The sequence below is a fragment of the Archocentrus centrarchus genome, chromosome 11, assembly GCF_007364275.1.
Source record: "Archocentrus centrarchus isolate MPI-CPG fArcCen1 chromosome 11, fArcCen1, whole genome shotgun sequence".
Taxonomy (NCBI): Eukaryota; Metazoa; Chordata; class Actinopteri; order Cichliformes; family Cichlidae; genus Archocentrus; species Archocentrus centrarchus.
In genome coordinates this window covers 21,216,757-21,243,485 of record NC_044356.1, presented here as the reverse complement: position 1 = coordinate 21,243,485, position 26,729 = coordinate 21,216,757, and the positions used below count along the sequence as shown (strand labels likewise).

General features: G+C 38.6%; 4 protein-coding genes across 5 annotated transcripts; 2 read left to right on the top strand and 2 right to left on the bottom strand.

The window, feature by feature from the left end:
- The first annotated feature begins 1,488 nt into the window (after positions 1 to 1,488).
- On the top strand, positions 1,489 to 3,346 carry bet1 (Bet1 golgi vesicular membrane trafficking protein). Its single transcript, XM_030741763.1, has 4 exons — positions 1,489 to 1,645; positions 1,843 to 1,949; positions 2,159 to 2,215; positions 2,560 to 3,346. Exons 1-4 carry the CDS (start codon positions 1,627 to 1,629, stop codon positions 2,713 to 2,715), a joined length of 339 nt encoding a protein of 112 aa, XP_030597623.1. The 5' UTR covers positions 1,489 to 1,626; the 3' UTR covers positions 2,716 to 3,346.
- LOC115788638 (probable acyl-CoA dehydrogenase 6) lies at positions 3,315 to 21,013 on the bottom strand. Its single transcript, XM_030741762.1, has 9 exons — positions 20,805 to 21,013; positions 14,668 to 14,788; positions 9,347 to 9,476; positions 8,396 to 8,502; positions 8,062 to 8,229; positions 7,685 to 7,858; positions 7,110 to 7,271; positions 5,566 to 5,716; positions 3,315 to 3,789 (listed from the first exon to the last, which is right to left on the bottom strand). The coding sequence occupies exons 1-9, from the start codon at positions 21,006 to 21,008 to the stop codon at positions 3,699 to 3,701; spliced, it is 1,308 nt and encodes a 435-aa protein (XP_030597622.1). The 5' UTR covers positions 21,009 to 21,013; the 3' UTR covers positions 3,315 to 3,698.
- Positions 21,014 to 22,131: 1,118 nt separating this feature from the next.
- Positions 22,132 to 23,012, bottom strand: gngt1 (guanine nucleotide binding protein (G protein), gamma transducing activity polypeptide 1). The gene is made up of 3 exons (XM_030741655.1): positions 22,947 to 23,012; positions 22,718 to 22,816; positions 22,132 to 22,580 (listed from the first exon to the last, which is right to left on the bottom strand). The coding sequence occupies exons 2-3, from the start codon at positions 22,811 to 22,813 to the stop codon at positions 22,455 to 22,457; spliced, it is 222 nt and encodes a 73-aa protein (XP_030597515.1). The 5' UTR covers positions 22,814 to 22,816; positions 22,947 to 23,012; the 3' UTR covers positions 22,132 to 22,454.
- Positions 23,013 to 24,032: 1,020 nt separating this feature from the next.
- Positions 24,033 to 26,289, top strand: tfpi2 (tissue factor pathway inhibitor 2). Of its 2 annotated transcripts, none has more exons than XM_030741654.1 (5): positions 24,033 to 24,206; positions 24,402 to 24,572; positions 24,966 to 25,145; positions 25,267 to 25,450; positions 25,860 to 26,289. In XM_030741654.1, exons 1-5 carry the CDS (start codon positions 24,038 to 24,040, stop codon positions 25,891 to 25,893), a joined length of 738 nt encoding a protein of 245 aa, XP_030597514.1. In that variant the 5' UTR covers positions 24,033 to 24,037; the 3' UTR covers positions 25,894 to 26,289. The 2 variants fall into 2 exon arrangements, with proteins under 2 accessions (XP_030597514.1, XP_030597513.1); XM_030741653.1 differs by having other exon boundaries at positions 24,034 to 24,206; positions 25,267 to 25,440; positions 25,860 to 26,287.
- Positions 26,290 to 26,729: the final 440 nt, after the last annotated feature.

The window sequence follows — 26,729 nt, the reverse complement described above, 5'->3', positions numbered from 1 at the left end:
AACAGGAAGTGGACCATTTATCAGCATCATAATCCTAAGTAGTCTAACAAATCCACCATGAAATGGCTCGAAAAAGAATAAATGGAGAGTGATGGAATGGCCTAGTGGTCAAAGCCAAGATTTAAATCCCAGTGAAATTTTGTGGGATTTCAGTGCATCTTACAGCTCTCAGTTGTGAAAAGCAAGCAACATCTCCAAACCGATGTTTTTAAAGATTTCTCAAGTTCATTTGGTTAATAAATCATTCACCCATTAAATGAAAAGAATATTTTAACAAGAAGAAATACCTTCTGTTGTCTGGAAAATGTCAGAGGGAGTGAGGCAAGTGGTGTCTTTCTCTGGGGCTCATTGTTTCTTAAGTACTTCTTGACAGTTATTGAATGGGAACAATTTAGACGTGTATTTTTTATGCAGAGGCTTTACTGGTCTGGCCCACTTGAGATACTGTACAGCTCAGTTTGACACCCCTGCTGAAGACACACTGCAGGGTACGCAGAGAAACTAACTTCAGATTATTTTTATCTGAGCCAGTCTAACAAGACATTTTCTGTCTCACTCACGAATTTGAAAATAATCCATGCACAAAATACTACAACACACATTTATTCCGAAATGCAATAAATTATGTTACAAAATGTAAATGTAACTGTTAAAAACAATATGCGGAACCCTGTTACTGTAACCTATTTAGGCTGGGAAAGGAAGAGATGAAACATGACTGAGCTGAGTACTAACACCAAAGGTCAGTTCTCTGACTAGACTGAGTGTGTCACACTAACCAGTGCAACCCTGTTACCTATATTACTAAAAGAAGACAGATTAATTAATAAAGCTTCCTTCCGTTCTTTATATAACTACGTTCAGTCCATTACACTTCACTGCTAGCATCTGTTTCTCAGAAAACACCAACTCTAGCATTGATTTGCAACCCTGGTACTATACCTATAAAAGAAACATACGTTCAAAACATATGAAATATTATTTAATATTTCTGTGGTCCTGAGTATTTATTTCTCACATTTATGTAATAATCTATAAATAAATGTATCAAGTCAACCATGCTAAACAACCACGTCAACCGTGTTAAAACAGGGTTGCAGTAATATACAGCATCCATACAGTAAATATAACTCCTCTGAAGTTACCCAAAAAAAAAAAAAAAAGTTGTGCCAAACATAACGCACAACAACTAAAGTATCTCATAAAAAAGTGTGACCTTTGATGCCCGAGCTGGACAAGCCTAATTTTTTTCATGGCTTACTATTTGTTTTTATTAAATACATAACAGAAAATTATAACATAAAGGGTCTTTTTTTTTTTTTTTTGTGTCTTTGTTTTTGTTTTTTACAATTTTGAAGCCTAAATTGTCATCCAGTCATAGAATGGCACATTTACACTAGTGTTTCATAAAAGTAAAATGGGAAAGACGATCAAACACGGTTCGTATTTTTCACGCATTCGCCTTTTCGCCTACTCGTCATCGTCCTCGTCGGCCGCCGTATGGTGTCGTGGCGTTTGTGTTGTGAAGATTTGCTGCAGTTAACAGAGTCACTTACAAGTGAAACTTCTTCCTTATTTAGTCTTTTAACATAAAGTACTGGACAGTATTACCTTTAGAAGATCGACATGAGGCGCGCCGGACTGGGTAAGAAACAAACAACTACATCAAAGCTTCTCTGGACTCATAGGCAAGATGTTTGCTAATTGGCTAACTAATGCTAGCTAACGTTAACAAATGTTTGGTGATGTGTAAGTTTACACAACTCTCTGATCATTAACATTGTACTAGAGGATTCAGATGTTCGCGAACGTTGTATTAAATGTCATTGTCGCTTAATGCAGGTGAAGGAGGCTCTGGGAATTATGTAGCTAGTGGATATAGTGTGTACGAGGAAGAAAATGAGCACCTGCAGGAGGGACTCAGGGCTAAAGTCAACGCTTTAAAAAGTGTAAGTAACTTCTGATCAGAAGATATTTGCTTTTAGTTTTATTTTTTAACGGTTATTGAACCCTGCAAAAAAGAGTATGTGTGTATGTATGTATGTATATATATATATCTAAACGATTTGCCTTTGTTTCCTCAGACTGAAATAATGTAAACTTATTTCAGTTTTTATGTATTACCAGCCATGTATTTATAATTAATTTCTGTTTACAGCTCTCCATTGATATTGGCTCAGAGGTCAAATACCAGAATAAAATGCTGGAGGATATGGTGAGTTTAAATTTGGAGTAGGCTGCCTCTTGGACCTTTTGTTGGTTTAGAAAAAATTAACTGCATTTAGTGTTGTTTGAGGCTGGGAGGGAGCTATTTTTGCCTGCTTTATGTGTGGTTCCATGTTGTGGTTGAACTTAAATCAGCCCAAGTAACTTAGAAGCCATGAAAAGTACATTCCTCCCTAAAAGGTGGAAAAATTAAACCTCCTCAGAACTAAAGAATTTGAGTAAATGATCCAGACCCCACCACTGTAAACTTTAGACATGTCTCCTAGCATCTGAATGTTGTTGCTGTTGTCTGCTGGACTTTAATCTTCTCAATCACTTTCCCCCTCTCTTTAGGACACAGACTTTGACTCCACAGGTGGCCTGCTTGGCGCCACCATCGGCAGAGTCAAGCAGCTGTCCCGGGGCAGTCAGACGAAACTGCTGTGCTACATGTTACTCTTCTGCTTTTTCGTCTTCTTTGTCCTGTACTGGTTCATCAGGCTGAGGTGATAGGAGGATCCCGTAAGACTCGGTGCTTCAGTTCTTCTCTTCCAGTCTGTGCTACAGTGATGACCAAGACAGTAAAGAGAAAAGGCAGGGATGTTTTTTTTTTTTTTTATTGAAATCATTAAGCTTTTATGTGCCCCAGTGTCTGACAATGACTCAAGAAGAAACTGAGAAAGGCCTCCTACTCATGTTGTTTGATGGAGTACCAAAAAGTAAAAGTGGTTTAGAAGGAAAAGGTCTGAGATAATTGATGATCACATGAATTATAGTGGATACTGTTATGCATAAGTGAAGCAGACAATGTCAGTATTTACAGTGTTTATTCATAACATCTGACTAATTAACCTGGACTGAGAACATAAGAGCGTGATTAATGACTGTAGAACATACGACTGTGTCGAACTGTAATTCTCAGCAATCAACAACAAATCTGTGAAAGTTTGTCAGGCAGCACAAGCTGAGTTCAAGTTAAGTAATAGAATATCTTAAATGCGTAATCTAGTGTATTTGCTTTAAGAATAAAAGAGTACATTATGTTGTCATGTGACAAACACACAAGAAACGGTAGTATACTTCATTGTTTCATCTTTATTGTAAAAAAATGTTAATGTAAATAAACAAATTTTATGCTCTGGATTGGCTGGTATGAGTTCATACTGTTGGATGTACTGAAATATCTTTAGCACCAAAGTCCTAAACATATAAAAGCCATTTTTAATGAGCATTATTTTTCTTTATTCTAAACAATTAATATAAATTACCAAATAACATTCAACCAAAACTGCAACTGATGAGTGTGCATAGAGGCAAGGAAAGGGGAAAAGCTTCATTAATCTGAGTGATCGACCATGTAAGGATATCTTTACGACCGCATAGTATTGTTAAAAAGGCAAATGCAAAATCTCATCTGAGTAAGTGCTCAAAGTGTCTGACAAATCAGAACTGCACTTGGGTGATTGTCCCCACTGGGAGTGCCGTTGATGACATCACTTGCCGGGTAGTGTGTCCATGTACTTGCAGATGATTCCCAGCATTACCTCATCAGCTCCTGCACCAATTGACATTAATCTGGAATCCCTGCAAGGAAGACAAATTTCACATTGCTTTTTTTTTTTGTTTGTTTTTTTTTTCCACCTGTCACAACCGTGTGAACAGCAAGCTGCATTTGATTCACCTAAATTACCCTGTGTTGCGTCACCACAATACAGTTGCATTATTTGCCCTGTCACTAGATGTCAGCATCGTGCAAAACAAGTACTTAAGAATCTGAAAGGAAGTGTTATTAGACACCAAATAACTAAAGGGGGCCTCAGATGATGTTTTCAAGCATTATTACATTGAAGCCATTAATCTGTGTAATTCTAACGTAATTATTAAGAAATTGCATTTAACTCATAAATAATATACACTGATCAGAATCTTAAACACCTACAACAAAACTGAATGCTGCTAACATAAAAACAATACACTGATCAAGCATAACATTATGACCACCTGCCTGATATTGTGTTGCCCCACCCCTTTTGCTGCCAGACAGCCCTGACCTGTCAAGGCCTGAAGGTGTGCTATGGCATCTGCACCAAGATGTTAGCAACAGATCTTTCAAGTCCTGTAAGTTGCGAGGTAAGGCCTTCATGGATTGGACATGTTTGTCCAGCACATCCCACACATGCTCGATTGGTTTGAGATCTGGGGAATTTGCAAACTCATGCTCCTCAAACCATTCCTGAACCATTTTTGCTTTGTGCCAGGGTGCATTATCCTGCTGAAAGAGGCTGCAGCCATCAGGGAATAGCGTTTCCACCAAAGGGTGTACATGATCTGCAACAACGCTTAGGTAGGTGGTATGTGTCAAAGTAAGATCCACATGAATGGCAGGACCCAAGGTTTCCCAGCAGAACATTGCCCAAAGTGTCACACTGCCTCCACCGGCTTGCCTTCTTCCCATGGTGCACCTTGGTGCCAGGTATTCCCTAGGAAAGCGGCAAACATGCACCCAGCCATCCACGTTATGTAAAAGAAAGAGTGATTCATCAGACCAGGACACTTTTTTCCATTGTTCCGTGGTCCAGCTCTGATGCTCACATGCCCATTGTTGGCACTTTCAGCAGGTGACGGTGTCAGCATGAGCGCCCTTTACTGGTCCGCAGCTAAGCAGCCCCATAAACAACAAACTGTGATGCACTGTGTATTCCAACACCTTTCTGTCAGAACCAGCATTAACTTTTTCAGCAATCTGTGCTACAGTAGCTCGTCTGTTGGTTTGGACCACACAGGCCAGCTTTACCTCCCCACGTGCATCAATGAGCCTTGGCTGCCCATAACCCTGTCATTGGTTCACCACTGTTATTTCCTTGGACCACGTTTGATAGATACTGTCCACTGCAGACTGAGAACACCCCTCAAGAGCTGCAGTTTTGGAGATGCTATGACCCAGCCATCTAGCCATTACAATTTGGCCCTTGTCAAACTTGCCCAAATCCTTACACTGCCCATTTTTCCTGTTTTTAACACATCAACTTTGAGGACAAAATGTTCACTTGCACCCTAATATATCCCACCCACTCACAGGTGCCACGATGAAGAGATAATAAGTGTGTTATCCACTTCACCTGTCAGTGGTCTTAATGTTATGCTTGATGGATATATAAGCTAACAAGGCTCCATACAGTAGCTGCTCAGTCATAGGTTTGGGTTAGATATTAATTTAGATTTTTTTTAAATTTTGTAGACACACATATATCTAGTATGTTTCAGTTAGGTTGTGTTTTACCATTTTCAGATATGACAATAAGGAAATCCAAAGCAGTAACCATATAGTGTGTCTTAGTTCTGACCTCATTGCAGTCTTACCTGTAAAATCGGCTGACTGACACATCACTGGTGTATCCCATACCTCCCCAGTACTGGAGACAGCTGTCGCTCAGTTCTCTGGCCAGGCGGCCCCCCTTTAATTTGGCCATGGATGCCAGCTTGGTGACATCGTTGCCTTTAATATACAATGCTGCAAACAAAGAATAGCCACAAGCAGTGAAAATTGTCCAGGTGGACGGGAATGAAAAGAGGAAAACAGACAATAAAACAAATGTGCTTCAGTTTCAGTCACATGCGGCTGGCTCTGATTCAATGTTTTTCCACATTCAAGCCTTTTCCCAGTGCAACTGATCTGTGCCTCCATTGTAGGTACCCTCTAGAGGAACATGTGTGAGCCGCATGATTTCTCCTGTTTCAGCATCTAAAAAAAAGTTTGTGTGGCCGTGTGTGTGCTTATCTACCTGCACCAAACAGATGTGAAAAGCTTTGAATTCTGGGAAAGCAAATGCTGACTTGAACTGTTCCCAGTCTGATGAATTCACCCAAAGCTACTGGCCACTGAAGGGGTTTTAAACTGAGTGAGAAAAATCACAAGACCTTGGACACCCACATATTATAAAGATGGCAGTGTAAAAAACTTGGACTGCATTCTGGAAGAGCTGGGCATGTACCTTTTCTACATGTACCTTTTCTCTCCACTTGGCTTCATGGACTCTCAACCTGCTATTATACAAACCCAATTCTGAAAAGGTTGAGAAACTATTTTGGAATTGGGTTTGTCTGGTCGGATCCCTGAAAGAGACACAAATCCCTTGGGGGTTGCATCAGGGCGACATTCAGCATTAAAAACCTGCCAAATCAAATATGTGAAGCTGTGATGAACTCTTGTGAATCAGGGAGCAGCTGAAAGTAGCTTTCTTTCATAAAAAAAGATGGAGGTTCTGACTGTGAGATCACCCACTGGTCTTGCAGAAATGCATAAAGAAAACTGAAAAATTTGTTATGGATGGGAAAATATTGCTTCACTATATTAAAATTAAAAATGAGTATGCTAATAAACAGAGTATAAATTTAAGTTGAAACATAAATGAATAGGGGGATTAGTGCAAGGTAAAGAAATGTCACATTATGTGCTTACATTTATTAATATATTTAATAATACAGTGATACCTTTAATGATATTATATATAATATATCATTTAGGCACTTCTATATTTTTTGAGCAGTTCCAAAGAAAACTTCATATAATAATATTTTTTCCTGCTGTAAAGCTAAGCATTTTCCAATAGAGATCTATGGGGATTGACTCACTCTTGTAATCTAAAGAAGTAAAGCTCCTTTGCACAGTACTACATACTTTCATAATGTTGTTTCTAAAATTAAATAATAAAATGTTATGTGGTACAGTAGTCAAAGATTTTCTCATTAGTAATCCAAACCATACCATAACAGCTGTTTCCAATATATTCTGTATATCCTACCAAACTTGGGAGTAATTAAGAATGAAGAGTCATCCAGGTGCAGCCTACTATACCAAGGTAACATCAATATTTAACTTTATGTAGTCTATAAAGTGAAGCTACCTGTAGCACGGTACAGGAGAGAGCGGAGCAGCTCGACCTCCGTCTGCAGCTCAGCCAACCTGAAGTGAACTGCCTGGTGATGAAGAACAGGCTGCTTGAAGATCTTCCTCTGCCGTGTGTACTGGATGGTGTCCTGAATGATGTTGTCCATTGTGGTCAATACTGGAGGTAACCAAGAGTTATTTTTAACACCTCAACTGAAATGTGTTATCTACCTGTGCTGGAGATAACTCTGGTTTGGATTAACCAGGACAGACAGGCTGATACATTAGTGTCAGATCCAGTAAAAACCAGCATAAATAGTTTCTTGTGGATTCTGCCCAAGAAAACATTGACTCAAATCAAAAGCAAACATATGCTTGACAAATTGCTTGAACCATATGACCTGAACTCCCCATTTATCTGGAAACTAAAAGTGAAACACGACTAATACCACAAACTGCACATTTTCCAGTAAAATCTGTAGGAGGCATGGAGAACATGGAGAAGGAGGCTAAAACTTTAGATGATGTCTGATGACTGCGTATCCTTGGCATAATAAGTAAGATAAGATTTATCGAGTAAAGTCTACTTACCATTGGCCACCGACCAAAGCCTCTCTTCCTGGAACTGAAGCATCTGATAGGTGAAGCCCATGCCTTCCTGGCCGATAACGTTCTTATAGGGCACATGGACATCATCAAAAAACACTTCAGCAGTGTCAGATGACCACATACCCAGTTTATCAATCTTTCGGGTGATTTGTACTCCTGTGGTGGAGCGGACAGGAAACAGAAAGAACATTATTATGGCCATGAGCAATATTACAAAATAACAAATGACAAATCTGTGCTTTCCAGAGCAATCCGCAAACAAGCACAATCTTACACTTTCTGGATGGAAATCAATCACAAATTGCATATTTTCTGCATAAAATGTCTTCAACCATCGATAACGATCTGACTAACCCTACCCGGCAAGTTCATGGGCAAACAGATGAGTGATTTGTTCCTGTGTGGGGGCCCATCACTGGTGTTGGCGAGGAGACACATCCAGTCTGCCTGGGTACCGTTGGTGGTCCACATCTTTCCCCCATTGATCACATATTCATCACCTTTCCTCACTGCCTTGGTCTTGATACCTGAATAGGCAAGTGGTTGAGTGTTCAGAAACCAGGGGTTTAAATGGAAACCTTAGATTAAAAGACTATCAACGCACCCAGAAAAGGAACTCAAAAATGATGATATATGACGACAGTGAACTTAGAGCCCCATGCTCTAGAAAAAAGAAGATAATATTAAACGTACTTGAGACATCAGAGCCAGCTCCAACCTCACTAACTCCAAGGCAGGCCACTTTGTCCCCCGTTATGGAGGGAAGGAGGAACTCCTTCTTAAGCTCATCTGAACCAAACCTGCACAAACACAGACACACATACAGAAATGCACAGAGTACAAGCAACTATAACTATATAGCACTTTCGCTTTATTGTTCCCAGTTATTTTTTAACCAATATTTTTAGGACATGTCAAATTAAGGTTTGCCAAACTTGTGTGACTGTAGCAAGGCACAGCTGCAGATCGTATGCTTTAAAACAACACTGCCATGTTTGAGGCAATTACAGCTCCAGTGGGAGTGAGGAGGGAGTTCACACAGTATCACTCCCACTCATCTGCAGCTCTTTTATAGTATTAAATCTCATTGCAGGCTAGAGTAGATCCTCTAATTAAGCTCCTGAGACTCTGACTGTCTATTTCACAGAATCTTGTCTTGTGTCACCAGAAGCTAAAGCAAAAGGATATCACACAAGCCAAGGTCCTGTATGTTTGATAATAGTTTGCTTCACCCATGTTGTGTGAAACAAACTATTACCAAACATACAGGACCTTGACTGTACAACAGGCTGTAGTAATAGTAATAATGTAAGAACACTGTTGTACATGTTACATAAGAGAAAGCATGGTTGATTTTTTTTTTTAAATCAAAGAAAATAATACTGTTCACAGTTGGGTCTAATGCAAGCGCTCTGTCATAAATACAGTTTTCTATCTTTGATCTAAAGAACATCTATAAAAAGAAAAGATAATTTGATATTATGCACAGTTGCATACTCTGTTCATATGTGACCTTCTTCCCCACCGGAGGGATTAGTCACACAAGCAAACAAAGTACCAACCCCAAAGTGTTCAATGACATGACTCCAAGGCAATCATAAGAATAGATTCAGAGAATGTGACACTGGGTTTGCAGGCTTGTACCTGGCGAGTGCAGGAGTAGTCATGTCAGTTTGTACCCCGATGGCCATGGGGATTCCTCCACAGCGGATGTTGCCCAGCTCCTCTGCCACTGCTACACTGAAGCTGTAGTCAAGGCCTAAGCCCCCATACTCTGCACAAGACAAAACACATTTAAAGCTTCAGTATATCACGTGTATTCCTGTATATTGATATTTTAGTAGATTTTTTTGTTTGTCCTTAAACTATGTGCAACTTGAAACCAGACGCAGAGCATTATTGCAAAGCACAAAGAGGAAGAAAGAATGACTTATCAGTGCAAGTCACTTCAAATAAATATATACCATCACTACAATAGTCACCTTAAAATAGCCCTGCAGTCTCCTTTCCTGTCTCACTTCCTTTTATCCCCTCTCTCTAAAATCCCCACATACACACAATGTACACCAGTATACATACATAATATTGTGATCTGTTGGCACTGGAGCATGCACTCAAATTAATTAGAGGATGTTATCATTAATTGTGCTATCTGTAATAATGTGTAAAAAGCACTGTTGGGAGATCAGCAGCACACTGTTGATAAGAGTCACTGTCATCTCATCTGTTCTACTAGTAACTCAAACCAGATTTTGATCTCTTCAACAACCCATTGGCAAAAAAAAGAAAAAAAAAAAAAGTCAAAAACTGATCTCCATTTTCTTCCAATCTGGGAGTGAGGATATTTGCAATGAACCACGCTCCTTAATAGAGCTGAATGCTGCATTATAAACCATGTTTAAAACACATATTTATGTCAGTTATTCTCACTAAGATCAATCTCTTATCTTTCTTGTGCCTTTCATCATCGGTTAAAATAGACTTCTCTCAACCTGGTTTGGCAAACAATTCTACAAGTCCTCTCAAAAGAAGACAATATGAAGATAAACAGTCATTCTGCAGTACAATAAATAAATAAAAAATCTTACAAATCTTATGCTGGTCAAGCAAATTTAAGCTGACAATTATTCGTTTAGGACAAATGTCCTGATGATAATGACCAGGCAGTCAAAATGTAACAAGACTAAGCATTTGTGAATGTTCTGTGCTGTTTTCTCATTACTAAATACAGCACACCAGCCACTGAATGATGGATACTAGCACTGACTGACAATGAATAATTATGAGTGAATTTACCACACAGAGGCTGGCAACTCAAGCAAAGTGGTTTAATATCACCTGCCAGACTAGTTAGCGAATAATGGAAAGCGCAGCGTGCCAGACTGTCAAAGACAGACAGGGAATAACAGAAAAAGCAAAATAAACTGGGACACAGAAAAGGGAAAATATATAGGGACAAGCAAACAAGGGAGAGGGGGGGAGCCAAAAATAAGAGGAAACAGGTGCAGCTGTGCAGAGATAAGTCCCTGAGCCCTGGAAACCCTGCAGCGGTTAATGTGAACGGAGGGAAGCACCAAGGTTTATCCCACTTTAAACAAAACAGCAGGCTGTCTGGTTGAACAAGCAAGCAGAAGAAAAACAAAGCAGAATCCTGTCACAAATGTCAAACCCATACATGCATGTCTCTTCAGAGTAGCAGATGCTCCTCACTATAGGCTCTCATAAGGTGGAGCTCCTCATTTCTCCTCATATGAAGGAGAAATATAAGGATAAAGAATCTTAAGGTGCAGCACTGAGACTAGTGTTTTATTTCTCTGAAGTTAATGCAGCACCAATATGAGGAGCCTGATAATAAAACAGATCACTGTGAAGATGAATCACTCTCATAAGCCCTTCTACAACACTGTCCTGTAATAACTACTACAATGGACACAAGTGTCATTGTACTGCTTTTCAACTCACGAATGCATGCATCATTATTATCATCATTACTGTGTGATGTCATATAAAACCACTGCGCTAATGTTTCTGAATAGAAAAATCACTAAAAAGTATTTATCAAAATATAAGTGAAGCAAAAAAGTGAAAGAAAAACAGCCTGCACATGCAGGTCTCACTAAAAGTTTATTCATTTTAAATCCTGTACAAAAATTCCCGGTGAAGAGGGAAAAAGTGGAGCCTGCCAGGCCATTTCCATTGTATGGTCAGCAGATACCTCTCTGTCAGAGCAAAAGGAAAACAGTGAGCCACGGGTCATCCCCCCTTCATCTCCCTCAATGTGGCTGCCTTGGGAAAACTTCCTGTTCTCATGTTTTGAAAGGTTAAAATGCCTTTCTTTGTGCAGAACTAAGAAGAGTAGAAAGTAAGCACTGAGTTTTGTCTTCTGATCACATAGGGGAATTTACTTTACAAAGCTTTCTTATTGTTGTAAAATTGATTCCCTTTTGAAAAATAGAGAGATATTAGTCTAAAGCCCTGCCTTAGCTCTGTTTAGTCAACAGTCTGTAATGCTTGTCAGATATTAAGATACCACTGTCACTACTGTACCTGAATGCATACACACAGGCCTAAATCATGTTCTTTAATTCCTATTTCGGGGCCACCTGTTAGAGTGACTTGACATTTGCCTGAACAGTCCTTTAAAACTACACTTTAAATGTCAACCGTGCCACCACATATCACCACGATACAGTCCATACGAGTCTTTCAGTGAGCATTTAATATTTATTAAGCATAAGAAGCCTTTCACTTGTTCACTGTGCAGTTTGCAGGTGTTCAGATTTTTGTTTCTGTGTGTTGAGGAACAATCTCAAGCCCAATCTCAACATGTTTTCAAATTTTTACTAAAACCATATGCTTTTACAACCATATGCCATTTACTTTTGGACTTCTGAAGATTTTTTTTTTATTTTTTTTTGCATTGTATTTTGCTTGAGTACTTTCCTCATCAAGGGTAAACATGTCTCTCTTTCACTTGATGAATAACGTCTAAATTAAACAGACTCCTAAATCCCTTTTCCCATTCTTGTAATCCAAGCGTCTGAATCAATTAACACAATACAGAGCTGTGTGAGAGTCTGCTTCATTAGTCGGCAGTGCAGCCCACGGAAACATCTTATCGTAGTTTTTCTAAGCGCGTGCATTTTTTTACAGACTGGAAATGTTGGTCCTTCCTGCTATTATTAAAAGAACTTCAGCACGATGACTCGGTAAAAGCGTAAAACACAATGTTTGTGCATTATCTATTGCAAATCCAGAAATTAGATGTCAAATGTATTTCCTAATGGATTTTAAAGAGATATATACATATTTGATCAACTGCAAAAAAGTTATATGATACATCCTGATACCTGAGTAATTGAAGAACAAACACCCCTAACATGACACAAAGCAGAAAATCATTGCACTGTGTCGTCAGTGTGCAGTTCTGAATTTAATTAACTCTCTGCACCACCATGAGGAGTCATGAAGCAGTCACTCTGGTCACTCCTTTTCTCTTTATTGCAAGAGAAAGCAATATGGTACTGATGTTATTCCAACTCCTATTATATACTGTACACCAAGAATACATTATCAGAGCCAATATCTAACCATGTCAATTGAATGTCCTTAACACTTGTCATTTACAGAGTATTACTGACCCTGTACTGTCACTTTGCTTTCCAAATGGTGTCTCTTAAGCATGTTTCTTGTGCTGTACATGTTTGCAGTTAATCTACAACCTGATCATACAGCGTGTCTTTCACCCAGCCTTCCCGCTGTGAGAATCCTCCTCTCTCTAATCTTGTCAACTAATGCTTAATGCTTGTGTACTCAGCACATTTTAATTCGCTCGCCCTCCCTTCTCTCTGACCTACAGACTTGTGACAAACCTCTATGGGCGACTCACTGTCCAACAATGTCTGCTCACGTAACTTTTTTTTCCTGCTCACCATTAAATGTCAGAAAACAAACAACAGCAGTAATTTACCAAAAACAAATTACCAAATTCATTTAGAGAAACTAATCTTTTACTGTGGGAATAACACAAAATACACTAGTAACATTATACATCTGCATATCTGCTTTTGACTGGCAAACACCTCCCCTAAGAATGGATTACACATATAACCACACATATTTTGTGGTCCTGTACTGTAAATTTCCCACTACCTCCCACTATCTCAGTAACGACCCAGCTGGACAGACAGCTGTAGTGGGATAGTGCTGTGACACCAGCACCCATCATCACAGTGGGAGCATTTGTAAACCAGACTCATAATGAATGGTTGTCAGACCTAAAGAAAAGCAAATGGGACATGAATTCAGCTGTGAAAAATTTGTGCTACATGTTTCTTGAAGCAGAAATGGTCAAAATGGGCACACAGTGAAGGACTCCTTGGTTTACAGTACGTTGTGGGATATATTTCAATCCATGTATCCCCAAATTAAGGGAAATTCTATCCATCACCTAAATTATGATTGTGAGAGACTGATTTTCGAGACAGTCTTCTTAGGTATTAAAAGCAAAACTAACCTTAAAAACAATATTTATGTTTTGCCAAGGGATTTCAAATCTCAGCTATGTTACAAATTTATCATGGGGTTTTTGCTATGGCAAGAGAAACAGCTTGACCAAGTAGCATTTATCATTTAGACTGAGGCCTGGATGATTAATCAGTCTTCATGTCGGCATAGATTACCAACGGGAAAGAGCAAGAATATAAATGGACAAAAGTTTGTGTCGCAAAATGCCCTCAGATACTCCTATTCAATTATTTTCATGCAATAGATACATATACAGCAAACATAAGCCAAGCATCAATGGCCCTTTAAACATTTTTAATACTTTCAACTCATCTTTTAAGGTATTAGGATCAATTTAAAAGAAAATAGGTAGGAAGTAAATCGTGTACTTGCAGGAGGTAAGTACAATGTTTATGTACAACATGGAGGATTTTTAGCAGTTTACATGTTTAGACCAAGTCATTACAATATTATTTTCTAAATATAAACTTGCATGTAAGACATAACCAGGTGAAAAACATTTTGTTTTCAAGACACAAAACACAAGTTTGGCACCTTGATGTGACGGTTATTAGAATTTCTCAGCGGGCTTGTCTCAGATCTCTTCGTAGCAAACAAGCTTCCTTCTGAGTCTTTAAATAAAACAAAGCCATTCCCTAGCCCTCTCCTCCTAATAATGCAGGAACCCCACTAGATTAATTAAACTCATCATTTTTCAAACTCACAGGTGTTGGAACCTATCCCAGCATGCACTGCAAGTCTTTAACAGATCTAACAACAATACAGATGGCCAAGTAGACACACCAAGTTTCCTTTTGTATGTGTGTTCTATGCCAATCCTCACAAAAAAAAAAAAAAAAAACATGAGTGAGGACTGGACACTGACCTGGAAATTGACATTAGAAGGGTTTAACGGCTGAGCTACCGCATTACCCAAAAGATAATATTAGGTATCTTACCAACTGGTTTGTTGACTCCTAGAAATCCTGCATTTCCCAAGATTTTGAAGATTTTGTGGGCTGGAAATGTCCCTTCTGCTTCCCATTGATCCACATAAGGGTTGATCTCCTGGTCGATGAGCTATAGCACAAACACCACAGTGGAGAGATAACATGTTTTATGTGTACTTCTAATTTACAGAGCACGTGAAGTCTTTATATTTGTTTCTTGTGAATTTTAAGCGGGTATGTGCATATTTCTGTACGAACATGCAAACATTTCTTTCCTTTTTTAAACCATAATGTGATTCTAACAACAGCTGACAGCCCATCTCTTTTATCTCCTGCCTCAGAAGACCTAAAGGACGTACAGTATGAGTGTGAAGGAAGGCACTTAAAATGATTTTTATATATAGTGGGGTTCCTGTTGCGTGGTGCACATCTATTCTAAAGTCTATGTAATCTATTTAAACCAGACAGAAACAGAAGGTATCGAATATCAATGAATAGAAAGCAGGCTGGAAATAATGTATTATATGGTTGGCTTATAATCATGATGAATATGGCGAGAGTATGAAAGACATGCTATTTTCAACATGTATACGCTATCAGTGCACGTGGCATTTTGATAGCTTATACTGAGCACTTTTGTTCTGATGCTGCTGGAAGCTAATATTGTGCAGATATTTGGTATGCATTACATGCCAATATTTTAATGACTCAGTGTTCCCCCCCATCATTTTGTTCTTGGCACCGCAGGAGAAACCTCGAAAGTAATATTTAGATCAGCATGCAAAACTAAATCTCAGTGCTGAAACCCATACTAATGGCACTCTTTATGGGTTAGCAGCAACTCCATCTACTCAGCTACAAAGCCAAAGGGATACAGCTGCCTAAAAATGAAGGATCACTATGGCGTATTTTATGACTTTAGAGTGGAACGAAAAAGCTGTAAGCTCGCATCTGTGGTCAACGGACAACTTTCAGAATCTGAGAGGTAAATGATGTTGACTTGTTGAATTACACGATAATATTATACATCCACAAAAGTCCACCTAGATTCATGCTAATCTGTATCAGAACTAAAGTAAATAATGTTTTATATGTGGGAAACAAATGTTTCGTGGTCATCTTGAAACTCAAATTTACATAATATCCTTCAGCAACGAGAGCAGCTTTTGCTTTTGTCTCCTAAATCCAAATTAAAGCTGCAGGGTCCTCTAACAGTGTTTTGTGAGTCACCAAAGTGTCTGCAGTGAGCGAAGAGAAGGTTGCAACCTGGTTTTTGGAACAGACTATGCAATGATTGAACTCTGGTGCCATGACTCATTTCAAGCACCTGGAAGTGGTCCCCAGATGGTGAAGCACCAATGAACTCAAAGGCTTCCCAGAGAATAGGATGTACAGCTATAGTGTGGGTTACAATTCATCTGGTACTGTGTTTGTCAATTTCTAAAACAATTCTCCCCCACACAGCAGGCATGAACCTTTAGTGCACAAAACAACAAAACAACAGCATCTTCTGCAAAATAATCTCAATATGAAGTGCTGCCATGCAAGCAAATCAATTAACAGAGAAACACATAAAATAAAAACTTATGCACTGTGAATGTACTAGTCCATTTTTAATGTTTCTAGAAATTCCACTAATGCATCTTCACTTGCTATTTGTTAATAAGCTTTTTTAATGGACCATGTTTTCAACAGACCCATGACTATTTGCTCCTTCATTGTGTTTCTCTGCTCTGTACTATCTGCTCTAAATGGTGGAGAAAGCCAGTAAAAAGTAATGATTAAAACGCAAGAAGTATTAGGTAGGAATAGGAATAATTAAATTAATTTTTTTTAGCCAATAAAACTGAGCTATGGATTATTTATTTGTGTTTCTTTGATTAAAAAAAAAAACAAACTTTAAAAGCCCCCCCCAGATTGAAAAAAGTCATGCACACACAGTCATTCAGTCATTCTTGCCTGCCAAAACAAGCAAACCCAAACCTGCCAACCCCTGAAGAGCCAAAAGAAACGTACTGGGTGAGAAAGAAAGAAAACATGACTATCATCATTTTACCGCACAGGACAGAAAACAGACACTACCTTTGACACAGATACAGGGCACACACAGGTACCGTACCAGGGCCTTACTCTCTGAAAGTAAGGCTCAGTTATAGAACTTTAAACACAAGAAAAAGCATTTAAAAAGGCAGGTACTGGCCCCTGTTAATGTGCAATAAATGTATCAATGTTCAAAGTTCACATCCTGAGGAGGGAAAGGGAGGGACCACTAGCTGCTGGAAAGGGAAACACAAATGTCATCTGGGAGTAATCCCGAATTTTACAAAGGTGTACTCCTTGTGCAACATACCAGAAAGATTTCACATCACTGACATGACATGTAGTAAGATCAGGTCAGAAACATTGAATTAAAAAAGTCGTACAAAATGTCCAGTTTGGAGAAACGTTTTTTTTTCATAGAAAGACACCGTTGATACATACTGGGCTTCTCTGTCCAAGACAAGCATTTGTGTTAACGTGGATAGGTTAGAGCTGGAAAATGATGACGCACATAAATATATATTGCAATAAAGACTACTTGTGGGCCAAAATGTTAACAGAATCACTTCCTCTTGCAATACACTGTCAGTACACTTGTGCAAATTGCAACCTATCTACTAAAACAAGCAGGCACTCTACACAGATTCCTTCCAATCTGTTGGACAAGTAAGCTGGACAAATCTAAAAGGAATGCATGTTGAATAGGTTGCAGTGAAGAAAATCTGGAAGCTATTTTTGCTAATTGACTCATTATTAAATGGGAAAGAAAGGGATAATGATAGATCAATAATTCTTGCTTTTGACCATCTGGAGGGTATTTCGTTCTTCTCGAGCGACATACTGTCAAGTCACATAATGACATTTGTCATAGTTGACTGTCATACATTGTAGCAAATATCACAAAATCCAGACCTAATCTGCAAATTAATTTAATTCAGCATGAAAAACCTTAAAACCACAAAGCAATCTGTCTATTTTTTTTTCTAAATGATCTGAATCAGCATCTAAACAGACTTTCTATTTTAAAGACATGTTTTTGCCTGACATGATAGTTGAGTATTATGATTTTGACAGTCAGCTCAAAAATAAATACATGTCTTTTAGACCCCATTCCCACAAGACTGATCAAAGAAGTCTTACCATTAATGCTTCTAATTTAAATATGATCAGCTTACCTTTATTTATTAACAGACTATGTACCACAGGCCTTTAAGGTGCAATAATTAAACCATTAATTGAATCCCATTTACTTGACCCAGCTGTGTTAGCTAATTATAGACTGATTTTTAACCATCCCTTCATTCCCTTAGGCAATATTATTAGAAGACACTAAATACATGTTCATTGCTATGCAGATGATACTCAACTTTATTTATTCATGAAGCCAGGTGACATAAATCAATTAGTTAAACTATAGACATGTCTTACAGACATAAAGTCTACTTTTAATATTAGGTTTTAAATGTTCCTTTTTAATAAAGCTTATAGTTAGTGCTCAATCAGGTGACCCTGAACCCTCCCTTAGTTACTCTGCAATAGGCCAAGGCTGCTAGAGACTTCCCATGAGAGTGTTTCTTATGTACTCACCTCTTTTCACTCTGTGTGTTTATGCTATACTATTGAATTTAATCATTAGTAACTATTAAACTGTGTGTCTCTCTATCCTAGTGTGCATTTTGTCCTGACTCCCTCTGCTCTTTTCTCTTTCCCCTCACCCCTAGCTGGTCTTGGCAGATGGCTGCCATTTCGTGAGCCTTGTTCTGCTGGAGGTTTCTTCCTGAGCTTTTCCTTCCCATTGTCATCAAGTGCTTGCTCATAAGAGGTCGTCGGATTGCTGGAGCTGCATTGTCAGAAATTCCCTTCTAAAGTAGGTTGCACATAGTAGTCTCTTCCTAGAAATTTTAGGTAAATCTTTTTTCAGCTCTTCATGAATGAAAGCAGTTGAGCTTCCCGGCACTACAGATGTAGTCAGTCTAGTCGTGAAACCTCATTTCCTGACAAGATCTTTTGTTTCTTTTTTATTTTGTATCTGTAACTGAATGCAGTCCAACGTGGTCACACCCACTCTTATTAAATTAGTAGTGGAAACATTGCCACTGTGAAACGCTAAACTTCAGCAGTAAAGGAAGTATTTCCTATAATCCCATTTCAATACCTCTAAACAAAGAGTATGATTCTTTTAATAAACTCTTTGACCTTGAATTCCCTTTCCTGCACTGCCAACATATTGTCCTGCATTTCCTTTCAATTTTTTTCACCCTTCCCAATATTCCCAGTGCTAGTTTATTTTTGACCTTCTGGCATCCTTTAAAGGTTTAGTCAGAAAACAAACTTTACTCTATTTCCCGCAATATCTATGCCTTAAATTAGGGTCTTACTGTTACTTTGTCTCTATGATAACTTTGTCACTATGATAATATAAATTCTAAATGAGTCAGGCAGATTACTAATGCTTTCTTTGATTTTTTTCTTTTTTTGATACCATTATTTGGAGCTACTTATAAAAAAGAAAAAAAAAACAACAAATAAACCTCTGCCAGAAAGCACTAATCATAACAGAGAAAAATATTTCTCTAAAGGGGGGGGGGTGTACTTAATAGTTGAAAAGAGCATTAATCCAAGAGACCTGGGGGCCTTTAAATGATCTCAGTTTATGTCTAAACCCTCACTTAATGTCCCTTTACAACCTACCCTTGCTTAAGCAAAGAGTAAAAATTGTTGCACACAAATTAAATACTAATTAAACAGTGCATCTTACCTTCTCTGCCAGACCCTTTAGACAAATTTAGAAAATGTACACAAATTAAAAATCAACAATCCTAGATCTTCTGTACAACAGAATATTTCAGGGGCTTTTTGGGCCACTTCACTGTCCAGAGAAAAACAGACTCTCAGTCTGATTCTCCCAAATCACAAAAGTCTATTAGTTTTGAACCTCAATGTTTCTGAAACTGCCCGCCTCTGTAGCCAGAGGAAGATTTCCAGCTCTGAACTGTGGAATTAAAGGTATTTGGCTCGTAGATAATTGATTCATGGCCAACTTTTTTGGTTTACACAAAACAAAAAATGCTGTCTGTTTAGGCTAAAGTACATTGGCCTGATTAGCTGTTTAATCTGAAGGCCAGGGCCCACTCATTACTCCAATCACCGTTGCTGTTTATCTAATGCAGACACACAGATAAACCACCAACAAGCCAGATGATATCAGGCATTTTTGGATGTGTTCCCTGTTCTATCACACAAAATAAACAACGGTTTCATTGTGAACCTAAATGTGAACCATGTCATAACACAGGCATAGCTGTCCTTCAAAGAGAGCTAATGCTGAAAAGCATAGGCTCCACTTCTAACATCACACTTCACCTAGAAATAGCTGTTAAATGCGCTCTTGCTGTTTTATTGGTTTATATTTATCAGTGGGTACACCTAAAGGCCTTACCACAAATTCTGATATTTTGAAATTTTTATATATATATATATATATATATATATATATATATATATATATATATATATATATATATATATGGAGCTTTATATATATATATATATATATATATATATATATAAAGCTCCAGCTTCACATTAGCTGATTAAAATATAACAAATCTGACCCTACATATATATAAGCATGTAAACAAAAGGCAGAAGGCAGAGCTGCTGTGCGTGTTTATTAATGGGCGGGACGTGGGCGTGTACGGCGGCTGTGCTCTTAATTGTAAACAGTGTAGCCTTAATCTTCTTGTTTCCTCAAAACCTGCAGGTGTGCAGTTATTTGCGGGCACATATATTAACAGTACTTTCCAAATGTAGCAGCAACAACGGGAAAATGCTGGACAGAATCAGGGGCGTAAGCATGAAGAACAGACAGACAGGAGACATCAACACAGCTCAGCGGAGCAACAAGCTAGCCCTGACCTCTCACCCATTTTTACTTTACTGCCCCCACCTCCTACATACTGTTTTCAGAGTTATGCTAGGCGTAATAATTCTGTTGCTACTGCTTTGCAGCAGGGTATTAACAATATCCAACTGTCTCCTCGCTAAAAACAAGCTTTTCTTTGTTGTCTCAAAACTTCCTTGTCAGTGTTAGCAGTCCTGCGTACCTTTCTGAGGGACTCCTTTAATGCAAAATGCTCTTGTGTGTAGATTAAATGGTCACCCGCAGTCTCTGGGACACTGGTCGTTACTTGTTTAGATGAGACTTTTTCAGACAAAGACCGGACACCACCAAGAAGTGAGTTAAACTTGTAAAAATTAGGGCTCCTGACCAGCAGGTTTAAATGCAGAGCTCCTTTGCGCAGCGCCATCTCCGTCGACAACAGCGTGTGTACGCATGCGCTGGCAGGAGGTTCCCATAGAATCAAATATTAACCCAGTGGGAAAGTAAAAAATTATTCTGTCATTCAAAATAATATATTCCATAAATGGCGTTACCTGTATATACATAATTATCAGCATTTAAAGTAGCCAAAAAAAAAAAAAAAAAAAAAAAAAGCTTAGAACTTAGAGAAATGTCGCATGTCATCCCATGTTGTCAATGTTGCTGCTGTGTTCTTCAATGCAACAGCAAGCTTTACAATTTCATTTGGCTGAGGTGGAGCTTGTTTTAAAGTATTTCGTACCCAACTGCAACAAATTATTATTTTCATTGTGGATTAATCTTAACCCCATTAACGAAATTGCCCATAGGTGTGAATGTGAGTGTGAATAGTTGTCTGTCTCTCTGTGTTAGTCCTGTACAGGGTGTACCCTGCCTCTCACCCTATGACGGCTGGAATAGGCTCCAGCCCCCCTGCAATCCTGAACAGGATAAGCGGAAGAGAATGGATGGATGGATACATTCACCCATTCATATCAATGGGTGAGTATTAATGTATTATTACTGAGTATTAAAGTATGTAAGTATGTGTAATGTATTTTATTTGCAAAAATCACGACTTTTAACATAACTTGGAAATAAAGCTGTCAAAAAGCACGTGAAAGTGCACGTGAAAGTGTGTTGTATAATAGGAAAGAAACATGATACTCATTTTATATACTAAAGGGTTTTATCGCATCAGACAGCAGGATTTCTTTATGTGAAAAAATCTGCAAATTGAAAGATGCTTTGGAGAAAAGCTTTTTACCCACAGTGTAGGTTCCAGATTGACACATCATTTTCTTTTTCTACCAGTGTTCTGTCTCATTTACTCAGTTCAGTTCAATTACTTATATCAACAAAGCCTTAAAACTTTTTTTTTTTTTTTTTTAAATACAGGAAGAAGATGTAAGTTAAAACTACAATGAAAGGAGCAAAAAAAGTGAAAACCCACAAACCTGCTGTACTTCAGAAAATATCCTCAAAAATGTGATGTTCACCATCATTAACAAAACAAAATAATGTGTTTCTCTACTTCGTCTAACAGTCTTCAGTGACTCACAGAGACAGGCTGAATTATAAATGTGCACATTTAATGACAATTGAATGAGCTGTGAATGAAACAACATACGAACCCATGTGCTCAGACTATATACACATGAGAGAGAAGCATTATATAACATTTGCCAAATACAACTTTTAATTAGTGCATCTTTCCAAAAATTATAAGGCTACAAATCTGGCCCTGGGGTGAAGAATTGTTTTACATGGGAACTCATAAATGTTTTCTTTATTGTGTCCTTCTAGTCTTCTCAGTCTGCAAATCCATTTTACGAGGGGAAGGAGAATGTCCTTGGGTACTAATCTGAGATATGAAAAGCTCCTTAGGTCCAGTCTAGCAGATGACACAGCCACCTTTCTCCTTGAAGGGGTTCTTCTCCTCTGATATGCCTTTGACGAGGGTGTCCTCCTCCACTAGAGCCTGAATGTAGTCCTTGATTTCTTCACAGCATTTCGATGTCTAAAAGCAGCAGGCAGAAGAAGCTCATTTCATTTTGAATAACGTTCTTGATATAATTAATCTGATTAAATAAATTCAAACTGTCTGATGTTCGCTTCTGGAGATAAAAACAAGTAATGGACACATGATGAACTTACCAACCACCTCTCGAGTTTCACTTCGAGTTTAAGCTGGTTTACTTCCATTACAGCCTTGTCCTTGTCCGTCAGATCCTCCACATTTATGACTGGCATTTTCTGCCAAAAAAAAAAAAAAGGGAAACATTCAGCATTTTTTTCATCTTTATTACCACATGATAAATAAAAGATCTTAAGGGAATCTAACATGATTCGCAAGACTTAACAGAAAGAATAGGAATGCACTTACGAATGCTTTCAGGGAGCAGTCCTTCACCCCCGAAGTCCTGCTGAAGAATCCCTCTCCTCTCTTTCAATCTGGGTTATAAAGTAATCAGCATAAACAATTCTAATCCGCTAATCTGATTAAAGCAAGGCCCCACTGAATGATCATACCGGGAGCTCAAGTACACTAAGGAGAGGGGGGCAAATCACACAGGTGTATGTTTGAGCTCTTTTAATGTAAAAATATGGTAGTAGATTTACTGTCCTTTACAGGTTAAATTTGGACTTGTGCTATATTGATGCCGTGTTTTCTAGCAGGCTCATTTGGCTATGGGTAAAGGGATGGTGCTTCATTTATCAGGTCATTTTGATAAGATGGCTAATCTGTGTTTAGCCTCCACCTGTCAAGGTGGAGACACATCATTGTTCTGAACATGAACGCAAGGCAGTTTTCCAGTTAACATCCTTCATAATAGAAAAACCAAAGCAGTGGGGTGAAGTTAAGCTGCCGTGTTAAAATAATGCAAATTTTAATGAGTTTCTAGTTAACTTTCAGACAATGCTGCTTTTTGGTCAAAGGATGTGGTCAAAATAAACACTGTTTCCGTGAAAGAACGGTGGAGACGACAATCATTAAACAAAATAAGTGACAACGAGCCACAAATCTGTCAGTGTGACAGACTGAGTGAAACTGTACGTGTGTGAGTGAGTGTGTGTGTGTGTGTGAGGATTCAGATCCAGTCAGACAGGTATGTGGTGGGAACTTGGCAGTGCGTCTCAGGCAAGAAAGATCTGTTAAAATTTCACAAGTGTGTTCCTTAGAAACAGCAGTGTTTGCTCTGTGGCAAATTTACAAGGATGCTGTATGGATTATTGGACCGATGCGCATTCCCATCATCGTCATCATCATCATCATCATCCTCATCCTCGTCAGTGGCCTGTGACAATGAAAGCCTGACTCTATCAAGTAGAGCAAATTCTTCCTGTTATTTCATGAGGGTTGAATATAGCCTTAGTCACAACGTTGCTTCACGCATATTCAAAGTAAAAACGTCTCTCTCTGATGTCACTAATGAATTGCAAAAATCTATTTTATTTGGCGCGCTGAGTCACTATATGCCCGCCCCTCTTCCAAACTCGCCTATAAAATTAAATCTGACTGGGATGGTCGACAGAGCGGAAAAGTCAGGGTCTAGATCAAAACTTTGCACAATGGAGCTTTGGCCATTCGCACTGTTTACAATAATTTCCTCGTTTTACAGCGTTTTGGCGCTGCCACCTAAAGGTAACTTCACAGCATGTTTATTTTTTATTTTTTTCTCGCGCTTCTTTGGCGCTTTAATCAACTCACAGTTGTAAGTCTTAACCTGTTGGCCACCGAGCGACCTCGGGCGTACTGCGGATCCCGTTCGGCGTGTGTTGTTCCGTGTCTTTCCACGGTCCTCCCGTATTTCAGTTTCAATCTCTTTGCTGCTTTCAGGCGTGTGTCTCCTTGAAGTGGATGAGGGACCTTGCAGAGGGAATATCGAGCGCTATTACTACAACACTATCACCCAGAAGTGCGAGGTTTTCTACTATGGAGGCTGCCAAGGGAATGCCAATAACTTCAAGAGTTATCAGGAGTGCCACAAGACATGTTACAAAATTCCCAGTAAGTGTCCTGTTCAGTTTAAAGAGTATGATGCACCGGACCAGTACCCATGGCTTTTGATGTGAAACAAATATATTGTAATAATAATAATAATAATTGATGTGTTTTAAAGTTTTTCACCTCTTCCTTACACCCTCCTTGAACATTTAGCCATCAGGCACTGATGTAGATAAATGGCATTTTATCTGCCAGTATGCACATATTAGTTATCAAGGCAAATATCAGTGCATTCCTATTTTGGATGATTTTATTTTTACCATCTGCATTTTGTTAATTTAAAAAAAAACAGAAAGAAAGAAACTACTCAGTGCATCTTTGGTTGACAGCCTGTTCACATGAATTAAAGGGTCTCGTTATCTCATCTTTAAACTTTGTTTTTCTTCTGCTCCACAGAGGTTCCCCCGATCTGCAGGGTTCCCAAAGACGAGGGACCCTGCCGTGCCCTCTTACCCAGTTACTTCTTCAACATGACCACCATGCAGTGCGAGCCGTTTTCTTATGGGGGATGTCAAGGGAATTCCAACCGCTTCCAAAACCTAGCCTCTTGCATGGAGTATTGCAGTCCAAAACAATGTGAGTAGACTACTCCCTGAGTCATCCCCGTGAGCACACACAATAGACAAAGTTACCCCATTCATAAGGAAATGATTAAACAGTAATTGGCAGCCTCTTTCTTGTGTCATGTCATTTACAGTTCCTCCTGTGCTCTGTCGGGAACCCCTGGACAAGGGCAAGTGTTCAGCTTCCATAACTCGCTATTACTATAATGCAGCCACCAAGATGTGTGAGGAGTTTGTCTACTCGGGCTGCGGAGGGAGCAACAACAACTTTGTCTCGCTGCAAGGCTGCATGGACGTGTGTGGTAAAGGTGTGCAAATGTGAGCGGGGGAGTGCATGTTTCACAGTCCATAGTGAAGTCTTCATCTGAAGATGACGATTTCATGATAATTTTCAGACTGTTTAATTCAATAATGGGAGCATGTGAATTGCCACTCAGACCCACTTACTGGATGGAAATAGGAGAGAATTCAGAAAGTCTGCAAGGAATTGGAAAAAGACCAAATTATGCTGAGTTGATTTATTATCAGGGATAAAATTGCTTGGTATCTGCATAAACTCAGGCTGGCTGATGTTTTCCAAAGTGTTCATGCACTGCTGCCAATCGGAAACCAAGCAAAATCTGTTCTTAGAAAGTCTGTTTGGTTAATTGTGAGTGTAAAAAGTGTACAGTCATTAGTATTATATGTTATACTAATCAGTTGTTATGCTCTTTTTTGTTTTTTCTAGGATGGAAAAAGCACACAGGCCAAGGAAAATTTAAGCGAATGAGACAATATAGAAAACCCATGCCATCCTTGCAGGTGTAAATGTCTGACACTTGCTCTCAGGAATTCTCTCTTGGAGAATTTCATAATGGAAACTAATGTGTGCTTCTTTATACTGAAATATGGACCAGGTTGTATGTGCTGTTATGCGACATATATCGACCACATTTGTAATGGCTTGTGAGCCTTTTTCTGAATTTTATTGACTGTATGCTGTTGGTAAACTCAGGACTAATATTCCTGATTATGTATTTTGATATTGTATGTATGTAATATATGTTTTGTATAAGTAACAAACTACTTTTTGTTGTTCAGATACATTTTTTGATACAAAATATCCTGAATTTGTTAAAGAATTCTGCCTTTTCTTTACTTTGATGATGCTTTTTTAAAGCAAATTACTGTATTGTGCAGTATTTTTATAATGAAAAAAATAAAATTGTGTGGATTTCATCTTCTTCAACCGTTACCGTGCATATAACCTTATACAGTGTCATCTTTTACCCTAAAAACTTGGCTGTTTTCTTCACTTTCTCTGAGTCACTTGCACTTTATCTCCAGGCTGCTCTTCCGTTCCCTACTAATGCTGCTGTCTTCCCTCCTTATCTGGTAATACTTTTCAAGGTGCTCGAGCCTATCTCATTCGTTTCAGCATAGCCTTGGATTGGGAAGGAAGCAATCATGGGGCAGCAAAGCACTGCTGTGGCAGGTTCATTAGAAGCTTACTGCATATTTAGAGGAGAACAAGCTGCAGGTTTACAAAACATGAGTCATGAGCTTTCAGAAATACTGTCTGCAACTGTTTTAGCAATTATAATGTAATTATAGTGGG